At 45.0% G+C, this 16,072-nt stretch overlaps 1 protein-coding gene and 1 pseudogene across 6 annotated transcripts in view; one reads left to right on the forward strand and one right to left on the reverse strand.

Moving 5' to 3' along the window:
* Positions 1-16,072, forward strand: part of LOC147031594 (beta-1,3-galactosyltransferase 1-like) — a 142,311-nt gene that overhangs the window by 17,773 nt on the left and 108,466 nt on the right. For 4 of the 6 annotated variants that reach the window (XM_085865706.1, XM_085865688.1, XM_085865697.1 and 1 more), the window contains 2 exons: positions 699-1,343; positions 1,579-2,220. In XM_085865706.1, coding sequence (XP_085721832.1) covers positions 802-1,343; positions 1,579-2,116 — 1,080 coding nt within the window. In that variant the 5' untranslated portion in view covers positions 699-801 and the 3' untranslated portion in view covers positions 2,117-2,220. Of the gene's footprint in view, positions 1-698; positions 1,344-1,578; positions 2,221-16,072 lie in introns of those variants that run through there. The other 2 variants (XM_085865735.1, XM_085865726.1) reach the window with 2 other exon arrangements.
* On the reverse strand, positions 4,019-6,241 carry LOC147031595 (uncharacterized; annotated as a pseudogene).

Here is a 16,072-nt window from a genome sequence, read left to right on the forward strand (position 1 = left end):
TGTAAATACTTGTACTCGTAAATACGTGCCTTTTCATTGGTAAACGATTTCAAACCTGCCCGGTTGTCTCTTCCTTCATTGGTTCGGTATATCATACATACTAGATAAACAGGACATTCTACCCCAGCAATTCACTCCATTGGATTAGCGGACCTCTCACCTATGGTTTCGCTCGACTGTACTTAATACGTAGGTACAAGGATGGAGGAGTCGTGAGTGCGTTTCCCTCTCTGCGCAGAGCTAAGTCACCGGTAGGTAACGTGAGCCTTGGAGTGAGGACCCTGCCATACTTAGCCTCCTCAGATGGTGTCAATGTTTTCCTATTCCCCAAATAAATGTTTAACTGGGAATCTGGTCTGTCAGCATTAATTGGTGGACATTAAAGATCCCTCGGTGTCCTTTGTGAAGAGTTGGCGAGCTATTGCTCTCACGAAACCCTAGCTAAATTTCCAAATTTCTGCTTTGACTGCTACCATCCACAGCACACCCACTACCAAGAAACAGCTTCAGTAGCACCAATGCTCTTTAAAGAGTGTGGTACATCTTAGATCAGATTGCTTAAAATATGGTTAAAAAATGCACAAGGTAATGATGTGTGAGTGTGTAAAAATTACCTGTCGTTAATTAATGTACGTGGTAACTAGCATGAAATGTTGCATAGTTTATGCTGAAACTGTACTCATCTTTTGTTTTTTCAGGGTTCTGCAAAGATCAACGAGAAAAACGATTTGTGGCAAGACTGAGTGTTTATCCTTGAAATGAGCATCGACACCAAGGTTGAATGCAATCCCATGTAATGCAATGTGTATCAACCGTTTTCTGCAATTGATTGTTGGCCATAGAAGGGGCAATTGTAAGTTCAACCACCCCATCACCATACTTATCCTGAGCATTCTCGTTTTGGTCCTTTACTTCCTTTATTCTTTCCACTGGAGTCAAAAGAAGCTGTTTCAATATTACATCCTTGATGAGGTGAGCAACACATCCAGCAAGTATGCAGATTTTGAATTCACCATTAATGAAATCATGAGGTGCAGCAGGGAAGCTCCATTTCTGGTTATGCTCGTCACTTCACATCCAAGTGAAAGCAACACCCGCCATGCAATTCGATCCACCTGGGGTGGTGTGAGAGAAGTTTATTATGGAAAGGAGCAATTGGTCGGGGTGTTGACCTTGTTTTTGCTGGGAATCCCTGCAAGCATGTCCGTTCAAGCAGCTGTGGAAACTGAGAGCCGCATCCACAAGGACATTGTGCAGCAGAATTTTGTTGACTCGTACAGGAATCTGACATTGAAAGTTCTCATGGGAATGCGATGGGTATCAAGATATTGTCCTCGTGCAAAGTAAGAGGGGTACATTGGGTCTTATTTGTAGCCTTTCTCCCTGTCCCTGTCCCTGTCCCTGTCCCTGTCCCTCTCCTGGGAAATGTGAAATACTTTTTCGGTATCAACTTTAAAATTGCAATGTAAATGTTGTCGTTTTGGTTTGTACGTAATATTCCACCGTCAACCACATCCATATGGGGGAAAGGGTGCTTGATAATGATGGTGATAATCTCTGAACCTTTCCCTCTTTAAGGTATGTTTTGAAGACGGACAGTGACATGTTTGTGAATGTGGATCTGCTCGTCACATCTGTTCTTCAGCCGGGCTTACCACCACGCACGAAATACTTTGCTGGTCACTATTTCGAGGCAACACATCCCCATCGCAACCCCTCCAGTAAGTGGTATTTATCTCGGCAGCATTACCGCCTTGACTTTTACCCTCCATATTGTTCTGGAACGGCATACACGTTTTCTAGTGACCTGTCTGCCAAGATTCTGCAAGCATCACAGAATCTTCCTTTATTACCACTTGAAGATGTATACATAGGACTGTGTTTGAACTGGTTGGGAGTCCACCCCTTATCAAATTCTTTGTTTCATATCGAACACATCAACTATTCACCATGTAGGTACAAGAGTCTGGTGAGCTCACACGGTGTGACACCCGACAAGCTCCTTCTTTACTGGAAAGGTGTTCAGGGGGCCGGTGACTTGCATTGTGATTCAGTATCCCTCTGGCTTAAGGAGACTTTCTGCAGCCTCTGGGCATGTAAAGGATCTTCAATGTAAATAACTTTATCTCGTCAAATGATGTTGATGCAAGTAATAAAAATTTTGAAAAATGTAAAAGGATGTAGGGACGGACGGTGGCAATAAATTATCATGTGAAACCATCCCTCCATCTCTCTTTGGTTGTTTCCTGTCCATCCCTGCACCCATTTGCAATGATAGTGTATGTTGATTGTTTCCATGAATGAATTTTACGAGTGAAATATGAAAAACACACACACCCACACTAACCAAATCTAGAGATTTGCACAGTAATACCTCGCTTAGCGCTCAGGATGCGTTCCTGGAGAAGAGAGTGCGAATTGAAAATGTGTGAAAAGGGGTTATTATATCATGGTTTATGTGGACATGTGTTTCCGACAGCGTTACTTATTATGTATGAGCGGTATATGAGGCCTTCGTTGGGGTATCTGTAATGGCGCTAATAATATTTGTTTTTATTTATTCATTCGTATGCAGCCCCTGGCTGCTTGGCTATGCCACTGATGCAATACCTCCGTTACTGTTAGCTGGTACTAATTTATCAACCTCAGAAGGTTGACAGGCTGAGTTAACCCAACTGGTGTTTATTCAATGGATATATTGCACTCAAGACCCTTGGTTCTCAAGTCAGTCATCTTAACTGTTAAGCCAACACCAGGCTTGCTTATTATGACACAGATGTAAACATTATTTTATTAATTTTTTTAATTTCATTACGATTACATCAGTGTACTACATGACAAAAACATAAAATATTGTTGTGGAAATTGCTTCCACGGGTGAAGATTGCATAGCTTAGCAATAATTATTTCCGTAGTCCATGTTTAGCCTAAACGTGAGTTAATTTAATTGTGATTAGGATAATGCGTCTGTGTGTAAAAGCTGTCTGTCGTCTTCCCTCACCCATGTTTGTGCCGAAAACTGCTTTTCCCTTCAATCCCATTCTTTTTTAATGCTTGTTCTTTTTGTAATCTGTCTTGTATGTCCCTTTATCAGGAAATTCTGCTTTGCAATGCCGTGATAGCATGAGTTACAGTGCAAATGCGTGGGTTTTGGTGCAAAAGGCATGTCCCGAACATGTTCCCAGAACTTTTGAGGCTTTCGGGAGGGCACGCCTTGATTGAAGGCCAAATCGCCAATCGGTGCTGGGCAGACAAGGCAAGGATGTCACAGGATGGGGCATCAGGGAAGCCATAAAAAGACCATGTGCGCATTTCATTGGGGGTTTCACACAAATCCTGTGCAGCAGCAAGCTTGCTGTTTCGGTTTTCTTCTAGGCTTCACAGCTTGTGGATTCATGGTTCCTGGCCCCCTTTCTGTTTCAGTTCATTTTACTAGTGCAGCAAGAATTTCATTCAAATCTCACCGTTTCAGCCCCACATGGGGCACACGATCCACGTCTGGGCCACGGAGGGTATTCCATTATCCTGTCCTTTTCTCCTGTAGTATGCCTGGGTCCCGTTAAAGGTTTATTTTGTTAAGGACCTTCCATATGTATGATACCTCAGGAAGTATCCCAAACTTAAGGTTCATCTGTGAAAATTTTTTTAAAAGAAGCTAATTTCAACTGATTTGGGTAGTTATGGGTATGGACAACTACCAAAAAAAAGTAAAGAGGGATAGGGGTTGGGGAAACTTTTTTATTAGAGGTTAAAGGTCATTGACCTCTGCCTAAATAATATAAAATTGTATTTCAGCAACAAAATATGGTATATAGATGATCTTGGTGTCAAAATGCACAGGATTACGAAAGAAGATGACATAGAATAATTACTGACTCATGGAACCAATTCCTGACCTCTGAAAATGAGGTCAAAGGTCAAAAATAGACGTCTTATCACTAAAATATCATATTGGTAACGGTAACAGAATTATACCAAGATACAAACTAAATATGAAATGGATTCTTCACCACCAAAATATGAGGTTAATGGTCAAAATAAGCAGGGGGGGGGGGTAAAGTTCATTAGTGTCAAATAGTTTGTGTATGTAAAGTATATGTGAATTTATAATCAACAATTTGCAGAATACTACTCACAACTTAGAACTTACAGTATCTATCGGCAACAACAAATTAATAATACTCAGTCTGTTTCCTCTTCGTCGCCACAAATTTCTTCTTCTGCATCTATGCTATCTTTTCTATTGTCGCAATGCCCACAGCACACTCCACATGCAGATACACACGACATGTGAGCTTTCATGCAGCTGCATCTCATTGTTTGACATTGCCTCTACCCTTCCTTGCAGTTGCAACAAATTACTTTCAGAAGGTTGTCTGGCACGATACCAACAGATAGCATTTTTGGTCTGAGTTTTCTGTTGGAATCTAACTCCCATCCTCTTCCTTTGGGATCAAGAATAGAGGTGTCAAGATGCTTCCATACCACAATTTGAAGATGGACATGAAGGGAATGTTGAGCTGTTGCATCTTCTGTTGGTGGTAGGCGGTCAGGATCCATTTTGCCCTTGGCTGCTTGCTTCTTGAACTTCATGTAGCGAGACTTTTCTACAGGAGTATCCCCACAGCCATATGTGATCTGCATGGCTTTTAATCCAGCTGTTCGAATTATGGAGTCGGTTGAAGTGGGACTTGTGAATGCAGTAATGACACTGGCAGGAAATCTGCATTTGTAGAGAGCACATTTGGTATGTCCATGAATGCATGAAAGTGTCGTTTCCAGACCAGCCATACTTGAAGAGGAACTCTTCTTTGTCTCTGATGTGTATACTAGAAATGTCATAAAGACCACCAAAATCTGCTTGTAAATACAAATTAGTACTATAATAGCAGAGCAATATCAAAATATCAGTGTCCTGGGCGACAACAACAACTGGGGATTTTACACTTGTGACCAAGTCCATTGCAGATCTAACAATCAGCGTGTCACCATCATCTTTTGCTTGGCGTACGGTGATATTGTGGCTTGCCATCTCTGCAGATATCATCATGATTAAGGCTCCTTTGTTCTTCTCATTTGCCAGGAAAACCTCTCTGTCACATGATATAGTCAATTCCGGTGTGACCCTCATGTCCGGAGAAACCTTCTTCCCAGCCATCCGCCGCATATGTTCATGGTCTTTCATTGATGATTCCTCCCCGTAGCCATCAAACACTACAGTAGCACCCTTGAATTTGTTGTCAACATATATGTTGACATATGTATCAACTATAGTCTTGATGGTTGCACCGCTGGACCACTTTACCTGATGAAGTAGCCACCCTCCATCAACAACATGCATCTTGCTGTTTATGTCCACGTCAAGTTTTGTAGCTGTTTCCTCGAGCATCTTGCCAAATTCATGCTTTTTGGGTTTTCTCATCATGCGATCCATTGTGAAGAGATGATGGGACCGCGGTCAGCTCAAATTTGAACATGTGTTCGATCCCTTCATCTCTCTCTGCCATGAAAATCAGTCTATTGAAAAGAAGGGTCTTTTCGATGTAGATCTTCTTGTCGCCTACCTTTACTTTCTCCTGAAGTTCAGCCAGATTTTTGCATTTCTTTGCTGTCTTCATGCTCTTAACCGGTGACTCATCAAGATCCTTTTGCCTGAAAAGGGTTTGGCATCTATGATGGACTGTCATAGGAGTGTTGCTACTCCATTTTTGTTCCAATCGCTCCAATAATGAAGAGTTGTTGATAAGTCTACATTGCTCTATTAGATTCTCATATCCCTTTCTGTACAACCTCTGTAGCTTTCCTGCTTCTGAAAAGTCCTCACTACATATTTCACATATATCCATCCTGGTAATTTTGTTATTTTACAGTATTGTTCCAAAGGCCTCAGGGAACTTTTGGAACATCTCACTGCACTGGGGTAGTCAAGGTACATGTAGGCAAGCTAGGTTTTCTCAGTAATCACTCCTGAAACAGACTTCATTCATGCAATTTCTAGTGTTTTAGTCTAGGGTCAATGACATTTGATCCCAAGAAAGGTAATTTTCCCCCTCCCCCTCTGCTCTTGGAATAAATAATAACCCCCATATCCACCACATAAGTTGAAATTAACTTCTTCGGTTTGTTTTTTGCTCATTTTAAAATAATATGGTAATTTTCCTGTTATAAATATGACATTTTAGTGATAAAACAGCTTTTTTGACCTCATTTTCAGAGGTCAGGATTTGGTCCCAAGGTCCAATAATTATCTTATGTCATCTTCTTTTGCAATTCTGTGCATTTTGACACCAAGATTATCTATATACTAATATATCATGTTTTGTTGCTGAAATATAATTTTTAGTGATTTAGGCAGGGGTCAATGACCTTTGTCCTCTAATAAAAAAAGTTTTCCCAACCCCTGTCCCCCCTTAATTTTTTTTTGGAAGTTGTCCATACCCATACCCACCAAAATCAGTTGAAACTAGGTCCAATAATTATCTTCTGAAGTTTTTTTTCTTCCCCTAGCTTCTTAAGTTTTTTTTTCACAGATTGACTAATATATGGATAATTTAGGGTTACTAATGGACTATGCCGACAAGCTAACTCTGAGTCGCACAATGGCGGCGCAATCGCATATCAGCGCAGCATGGAGCAGGCGGCTATTTTTAGCGCAACGAACGGCGCGACACAAGGCGAGTGCATTCAGTCACCGCTTCAAACCACGTGGTCATGGCGGGCGAGGCAGGCGGACATGGGCGGACTTCGGAAACAATTGGAGGAAGAATGGAAAACCGAGCTCGAAAAGGAACACAATTTGGAAGTAAAGCAACTAAAGGAAGAGGCAATCGGGACAGAAAAAAGCCTGGAAGAGAGGGTAAAAATAGAACAGGAATATCAGGAACAACAAAAAGGAAGAGAAGGTAAAAAGAGAACAGGAATATCAGGAACACCAAAAGGGAAAGGCAAGGTTGGAGTATTTGGAGATGAGCAAAGAAAGGGATGAGATGAGAAAAAAGGGATGAAATGAGTAAGGAGGAACAGAGACAGAGAGATGAAAAATGGGGGAAAAAAAACTTTTGAGTTACTGGAACACAAAACCAAAGAGAGGGAATTGCAAAACGAGCTGAGGACGTTGAAAGAGGAAAGAACGGAAACAGAGAATGAAACGTAAAGGAACCACACTGAGCAAATTAAACAGTTAGAAGCCAAAGCAGGGTTGGAGTTTGCGGAGATGAGAAAGGAGGTAGAGAAAAAAAGCTTCTGAGTAACTGAAACACCAAAACAAAGAAACGGGATTACGAAACGAACTGAAGATGTTGAGTGAGGAAAGAACGAGAATGGCGAATGAAACGTTAAGGAACCACACTGTACAGATCGAACAGCTGGAAGCGAAGGCCAGATTAAAGAATGAGGAACAAGAAAGACAGTGGAATAGAAAACAAAGAGTATTAATTTGAAACTGAACGACAAAAGGAAAAAAATAGGTTGGAGCATGAGGAGAAAGTGAAGGAGCAAGGAATGAAGCAGGAGAAAGAAATCCATCAATTGAAGGAAATAACGAGATTGCAGAATGAGGAACAAGAAAGACAGTGGGATAGAAAACAAAGAATATGAATTTGAGGTTGACCAATTGAAAGAAAAGGCGAGGCTGGAGTACGAGGAGATAGAGAAAGAACAACGAACGAAAGAGCACAAGGAGCTCGACCAATTGAAGGAAACTATGAGATTGAACCATGAGGAGCATGAGAGACGATGGGGTGGAAAACAAAAAGAATATGAGTTTGAAATTAATCAACTCAAGGAGAGAGCAAAATTTGAGTCCACAGAGATGGAAAAACTCCGGAAAGAGAACGAACAACTCAAAAAGCTCTGAGAGAGAACGACTTAAAGGCAGCCAGGGAGTGGAACAGTGCAATAAGGTGGGACGTGTGATATCACCACAAGGAGTAATGTTAGTGGTGCAGGACTTGATCGACACCACTCGTCGGATGAAAGAACAATTAGGACCAACCGTAATAAAGGAGACACAAATAAAACTAGAGAAGAGAGAAGTATTGCCAGAGATACGGGAGATAGACCTAATTGAGAAGGAATTACATGGAACGAAGGAGGAAACGGGGACAAAGATCCAGGAAGAAACTAATAGACATGAGGTGACAAACGCAAATAGAGACGCGAGAGATAGGAAAAATAGAGGAGAGACGGCACGATAAAGACGGGGTTAAGGATGAGCACACACACATTGAGGTAGTGGAGGACCATGAGGGGGAGCTGGCAGAATGTTTTGTGACCCGGTGCGAGCAGCTGGATAGCCTCCTTCGGGAACGGAGCGAGACGCTATTCTCCCTTGAAGCTGATCACGACCAGGTGGGTTCGGTCGTGTCAAGCGAGTTAGAGGGGGCGAGTGCTGTGGACGGGTGCACGCGAGGCTTGGGGGGTATGAAGGCCCCGGGAACCCTTGTGGTGGCACGATTCCCCAGTGTGATTGTCCCGGTGTGCATGGTTGCGAGGGTGCCGAAATGCGTGCTTCCCAGCACGCCGTGTGTGTGACAGAGGCCCTGGGTATGAGTGAAACCCCTGTGCGAGTGGAAGGCCGTGTGTGAGTGGAACCACATGCGCGAGGGAAATGGCATGCGTGCATGAACGGCCGAGTGTGAGAGGGACAGCGTGTGTGAGGTCGCTGTACGTGAGGGAGATGACGGGCATGAGGGAGCACGCAGCCGCATCTCCGAGAGTGATTGTAATGGTGAGGTGCGGGAGTTTGAGCGCGTGGAGGGAATGGAGACGACGACGGCGACAGGTGAAGGACAAAGGCCGGGTAGTGGCCGTAGTCGCATTGGGGACCGTGTCGGGTTTGCACGGCGGCGAGTGTGAGGTTCGGGCCGTGCTACGCACAAGGCCGCCGCGTGTGCGGCTGCGGGAGTGAAACTCGGTCCGGAAACGCCCGCGGTGGATGTTGCCGATCCCGCGACAGACAAAAGCTAGGCTCGGAAATGGATTCGGAACGGATGGGTTCTCCACGCGAGCGTGTGTGTGAAGCTCTGACGGGCAGAGCACATGTGTTCGTGTGGGGAACCCCTCAAAACGCGAGGCTTGTTTTTTGATGCACAGGGTGACGTCATGGCTGCACTTTTTCGTTGGAATCCGGCAGGAGGGGAGATCCCTTCCAGATGGTACCATCCAGGAGGGACGAGGTGCGCCAAGCGCGAACAGCTGCCATGACGTCACGGAAAAGAGTGCAGGTTGCGAGTTGCCGCGCTGGTGTGCGCATTTATTTAACAAAAAAAAAACAAGCCTCGCTTCAGGTGAACAGGATTCCCTGGTCAAGGGGTGGAAGGTCCCGCTGGCCAGGGCACAGGACACAACTAGTTAGGGGGAAGGGCTAGTGATAGCTAGACCGGCTCCATGTGGCAGGAATAAGTCCTCATGGGGCCCGTGGAATGGATTAGGTAGAGGGATTGTCGTTGCCATTTAGGTTGGGAAAATGATTTTTGGATTTTGAGGACAGTGACAGACTGTGAGTGTGTAGTGGGGACGTAGCTTAGCTACGTAGTGTTAAAAGGAACGTGCTGTAGTTTAAGGGACGACGTGGGAGCACGAGATAGTTAGGGGATGTAGTCAGACGGATGGCTGAGTTCAACGATGGAGTGTTGAAGAGCAGTGAGGTGGAGACATGTTGAGAGAGTGAGGCCAGCTGGTCTGTATGAATGGAGTGAATGTGGTATGCATGGTGCGATGAGTGATTGGGGGGAGGAGTGATTCCCGCCCAAGGGACCCCGGGGTCAGAGTAATGTGAGTTAGTGGGTTCGCGAAATTTAAAAATGGAGGTCGTTTTGCTGTTGGTGGGGAAGTAGGCTCGAAACGCAGTTGGAGGGGTGCAGGAGCCCTGTTGACTGGTTGGAAGCGTGGCTGCGAAAGGTGAGTGTCGCTGAATGGGTACCCCGGGCACCGGGCTAGTCAGCCGCGGTAGGCCAAGGGCTCATGGGGGGCCGGGATAGTGTAGTGGGCACGCGTGCGCCCGCATGATGCGGGAGCCCGGGGCGCATTATGCCACGGGGGCAGTGTACTGGGCATGGGCGACCCTCGGAAAGGGACCCGGGGCGTCAACACGCCACGTGGGCATCGAGGGGGAGTAGCCAAGGAGGGCACTCTCCAGTTTTTAGGGAGCTGGTAGGCTCGGAGGCAGTGTAGTGCCGGGGGTGCCATTGTTGGGGAATCGGCAGAGGGTAATTCCTAACAAGGGAGCCACGTGTCCCAGCCATGAGACCGTGTGAGGGCACGGGAGGAAAATTCGAGGGCATGGCCCGAAATTTGTGAGGGCACCAACACAGGTGATGAGAATCTGGGTTGATAGAACCAATAGTTTAAGCGAGAGGCGCTTGGTGAAAGCACCGGGGTAGTTTTAAGGTTAATGGATATGGTAGATTACGAAGTGAACCCCTCTGCACCATCCATCCCTTTGCTCTCGTTGTGGGCCCCTGGACCCACTTTGGGTAAAGATTGCTGAACTCCGAGGAGGCCATCCTGAGGCTTGAGTTGGGCCTCGACACAGGACGCTAGCTCTCCCTTATTCCCCTCCAGGAAGGGAACGTTGGGTTTGGGAGAAGGATAGGTGACGTGATAGGTTAGCCGAACAAGGACAATAAAGGGGGTTAGGGGACTAGTTATAGTAGTGGGGAAGTAAAAATAAAAATAAAAACAAAAAATTAAGTTGGGGCTAAATTGGATTTTGACAAATTAAAGCAGTGGGTATGGACGGAGACAGGCAAAGGCGATAGGTTGGGAGGGAGACAGTAGGGTAGGTCTGAGCCCACCTTCCGAGTGGCCAGCACCACCGCACTCCCTCCACCAACCTCCACTTCGTCTGCTGGCTGTGGTTGCTTTGAGGCCTGTGCCGGCCACGTGATCTTCTGGCTGTTGCTGCAAGGCCTGTGCCGGTCGATCGTCTGCCGGCTGTTTTTGCTTCAAGGCCTGTGTCGGTCACTTCATTTGCCGGCTGTTTGCTACAACGGCCTTGTTGTGCCATGCCATGCCTTGTCTGTCTGCCTGCCTCTGCCTTGCCCCATGCCTGCTGCACTCGTCCATTTTGCCCCGTTCTGTTTTGCATTCTCCCCCCCTGCTCATTACCATGTGCGCCAGGATCCTCGCGCAAATTGCAGGGACTGCCCTGATGGCAGCTGCAACATGGGACTGCAGTGGCGGCCCGTGCACCGTTTGTTTGTTCACTGCATTCATTTTAAGAAGCGGGAGGCCTTGGACTGTGTGTAAGCAGCCTGGCTCCCTGCTTGTGACTTTTACTGTTTTTTTCCACAGAGTCCATAGATCCTGGGCCATGGTTAGTGTAAATTGTTAAGTTGTAATTGTACATGAGTGCGCCCCCGGCATGTTTGTCTTAGCGCCGGCAATTTATTTAAGTCATCTGTATGAGTGGGTTTGTTTAGTTAGTTACTCAGCCCGTAGGTTATTTATTTTGGGACACGAATACACTGAAAGTCGCACTCAGGGATCCGAAGGTAAAACGTACTAGGGGAGAACTACACATGATGGCACACGAAAACTCGACGACTCAGGACGAGTCTGTAAAAAAAAAGGGAGGGGGTAGTGTTATGGCTGTGGAAATTCGCAATACACCATAAAGGTTCCTTAGATTAGCTATGCCGGTAAGTGAGTGTTGAGATAGGTCCCCACTGTTGTTTCGAGGGTTTTCTTCGTGTTCACCGGGCTGCGACTCTTTGAGATGGCCGTTTTTCTTTTTCTATTGTTATTTTGAACAAACCTCCATGCAAACAACAAGCCGCGTTGAAAACTGTCGAACGCGAAAGGAAACCAGAGGAGTTCCGATGGGCGCGCGGATTTTACCCGCCTGTTTCTCCGAGGAGTGTGACGGAGGCAGGGTGGGGCGGCTCACCCTGATTGTTGGACGTGCAGGGTGACTCGGTCGGAATGAGGAACGCCCCTTTTCGGGAACCTTCTCGAAGGAAGGTGGAGCCGAAAATGGGGAGGAGCGAAGGGCAGAGCCCTGCGCTATATAAGGCGGACCGTGCGTGGGGCTCTCTCTCTGTCAGGGTCGTGTTGGATTCTACTCTCTCTCTCTTGGTGGACGTCATCCTCTCGCTTCATCTTCGAGCTCTCTCTTGGTGGTCGAGGTCGGGCTCTCTCGTCTTGGTGTTGGGCGACCTGTTGGTGAAGGCGTGGGCCGCTGGCGAGTCTGGGCGACGCCTCAGACGCAGATGGGAGGCGCAGCCCTGCCGGCTGTGTGGTTCGAATCTGCGCGTCTGGAGAGGGACGGAGAGAACTCACTGACCACATTATCGCAAAGGCCCGAGAGCAGGTGCGGCTACGCGAGCTGCCGTGGGAACAAGGTGTCGCGACCTGCCCACCGTCACACCTCGAGGGGGCAGGTAACCAGCACGGTCTCGCGGGCCTTCTCAGTCATCCACGGCCCACGACCATAAAGGTTTACGAACCCCGTCTACCTCTGTGCCTATGGGAGGGTTTTCCTGTTTTTGTGTGCATGCTGTAGCGCCGTGTCCTGTTAAGTAACAACTGTTAAGTGCATGTACATTCTCATTGTAGTCGGTCGCAACGTCTTTCATTCCTTGCTGTACATATTGCATGACTGCCCTTGTTGCTTGTTATATGTGCAATAAATGTGCTTGTGAAATGTTTCCCTTTTGTTGCGTCTTCTTTCCCCATTGAAAATGCCATCTTGCATCGTGGAATAATTAGGTGGGTTTTAAACACCCGATAAATAATCTGAAACGTCGAGGTCGGCGATAACACCGCTCGGTTATCCCTGTAGCAGGGAACGAACCGCTAAAGCGGTTCGTGTCCTAAGCCGACCTGCGGCGTGGTGCAACCCCTCGGCAGGTTACCCGCGCGGGTATTTAGGCATATCGACATTCGGCAATTCACCCTATTTCGCACAGGTAGAATACGGACTGGGTTGTGGTGAGGTTAAGCCCCCATCCGTGACTGGCTCCTGGCGGTAGTTCCAGGAGGGTCACGACTGAATTGTCCGTCCGGTGGGTGACGCGGCTGCCATTTGAGGTATGCGGCCGATCGCATGCCAGGCAGGGCGAGAATTCGTAATAATAATAATAATATATATATATATATATATATATATATATATATATATATATATATATATATATATATATATATATATATATATATATATATATATATATATATATATATATATATATATATATATATATATATATATATATATATATATATATATATATATAGAAAGAGATATAGAGAGATATCTATATATATATATAGAGAGATATCTATATATATATATATATATATATATAGAAAGAGATATAGAGAGATATCTATATATATATATATATATATATATATATATATATATATATATATAGAAAGAGATATAGAGAGATATCTATATATATATATATATATATATATATATATATATATATGTATATGTGTGTGTATATATATAATATATATATATATGTATATATATATATATGTATATGTGTGTGTATATATATATATATATATATATGTATTTATGTATGTATATGTATATGTATATGTATATATATATATATATATATATATATATATATATATATATATATATATATATATATATATATATATATATATATATATATATATATATAGAGCCTGGTGTTGGCGCAGTGGTTAGGGCAGCGGCTTGGGATCCAAGAGGTCCTGAGTTCAAGCCCCGTTGAGCCACTGAATTAATACACCAGGGGGTTGACTCAGCCTGTCATCCTTCCGAGGTCGGCGAAATGAGTGTACACCTGGGCCGGTGTATACCCCGGTTAAAAATAGGTGTACCAGATCCCTGTGTCGCAAGAGGCGACCAGGGTTGCGTCAGGAAGGGCATCCGGTGTAAAAAATAAAAATGTGCCAAATCACTATGCGGATCATATGGATGATCCGCTGTGGCGACCCCTAACGGGAGCAGCCGAAAGAAGAAGAAGAAGATATATATATATATATATATATATATATATATATATATATATATATTTATACATATATATATATATATATATATTTATACAATACATTTATACATATATATACACACACACATATGTATGTATATGTATGTATGTATGTATATATATAGATAGATAGATATATATATATATATATATATATATATATATATATATATATATATATATATATATATATATATATATATATATATATATATATATATATATATATAGAGAGAGAGATATCTTCTTCTTCTCTTGGCTGCTCCCGTTAGGGGTCGCCACAGCGGAATCATCCGTCTCCATTTTGCTCTATCCTCCACATCTTCCATTGACACTCCAACCACCCGCATGTCCGCCTTCAATGCATCCATGAACCTCTTATTTGGCCTTCCTCTTCTCCTCCTACATGGCGGCCCCATCCTCAGCATCCTTCTGCCAATGTACTCCGCTTCCCTCCTGCGCACATGTCCAAACTATCTCAATCTCGCCTCTCTCACTTTGTTTCCAAACCGTCCTACCTGCGCTGTCCCTCTAATATACTCATTTCTTATCCTGTCCATCCTCGTCACTCCCAACGAGAATCGCAGCATCTTTAACTCTGCCACCTCCAGCTTCGCTTCCTGTCTTTTTGTCAGCGCCACCGCCTCCAAACCATACAACATAGCTGCTCTCACTACCGTCTTGTATACTTTCCCCTTCACTCTTGCAGCTACCCTTCTGTCACAAATCACTCCTGCAACTCTTCTCCACCTACTCCATCCTGCCTGCACTCTCTTTTTCACTTCTCTACCACACTCTGCATTACTTTGGACAGTTGATCCCAAGTATTTAAACCCATCCACCTTCCCCACCTCAACTCCTTGCCACCCCACCAATACCACCACCCTCCCTCTCATTTACACACGTGTACTCCGTCTTACTCCTACTGACTATCATTCCCCTTCTCTCCAGTGCGTACCTCCACCTCTCGAGGCTCATCTCAGCCTGCTCCCTACTCTCCCTACAGATCATGTCATTTGCAAACATCATAGTCCATGGAGACTCCTGTCTGATCTCGTCCGTCAACCTGTCCATCACCATTGCAAACAGGAAAGAGCTCAGAGTCGATCCTTGGTGCAATCCCACCTTTACCTTAATCCGGTCCGTCATTCCTACCGCACACCTCAACACAGTCACACTGTCCTCATACATATCCTGCACCACCCTCACATACTTCTCTGCCACTCCCGACTTCCTCATACAATACAACACAACTCCTCTCTTGGCACCCTATCATGAGCTCTCTCTAAATCCACAAACACAATGCAACTCCTGGCCTTCCCTATACTTCTCCATCAACATTCTCAAAGCAAACATCGCATCAGTGGTGCTCTTTCCTGGCATAAAACCATATTGCGGCTCACAAATCATCACCTCTCCTCTCAACCTCGCTTCCACTACTCTTTCCCACACCTTCATGGTGTGGCTTAACAACTTTATCCCTCTGTAATTTCCACAGCTCTGCACTTCACCCTTGTTCTTGAAAATCGGAACCAATACACTTTACGCTCCACTCCTCAGGCATCCTCTCACTTTCCAAGATTTTATGAAACAATCTGGTTAAAAACTCCACTGCCATCTCTCCTAAACACTTCCATTCCTCCACTGGTATATCATCTGGGCCAACCGCCTTTCCACTCTTCATCCTCTTCAAAGCAGTCCTCACTTCATCCTTACTGATCCACCCCACCTCCTGATTTACGATCTCCACCACTTCCAACCTTCTCTCTCTCTCATTTTCTTCATTCATCAGCTCCTCAAAGTACTCCATCCACCTTCTCAACACACTCTCCTCGCTTGCAGCACATTCCCATTTGCATCCTTTATCACCCTGACCTGAAGCACATCCTTCCCAGCTCAGTCCCTCTGTCTGGCCAATCGGTACAAATCCTTTTCCCCTTCCTTTGTATCCAACTTCTCATACAGCTCGCCTTATGCCTTTTCCTTAGCCTTCGCAACCTCTATCTTCGCCATGCGCCGCCACTCCTTGTACTCCTGTCTACTTTCTTCATCTCTCTGGCTATCCCACT

This window comes from Eptatretus burgeri, chromosome 2 (genome assembly GCF_056783735.1).
Source record: "Eptatretus burgeri isolate ZD-2024b chromosome 2, Ebu_testis_v1, whole genome shotgun sequence".
NCBI lineage: Eukaryota > Metazoa > Chordata > Myxini > Myxiniformes > Myxinidae > Eptatretus > Eptatretus burgeri.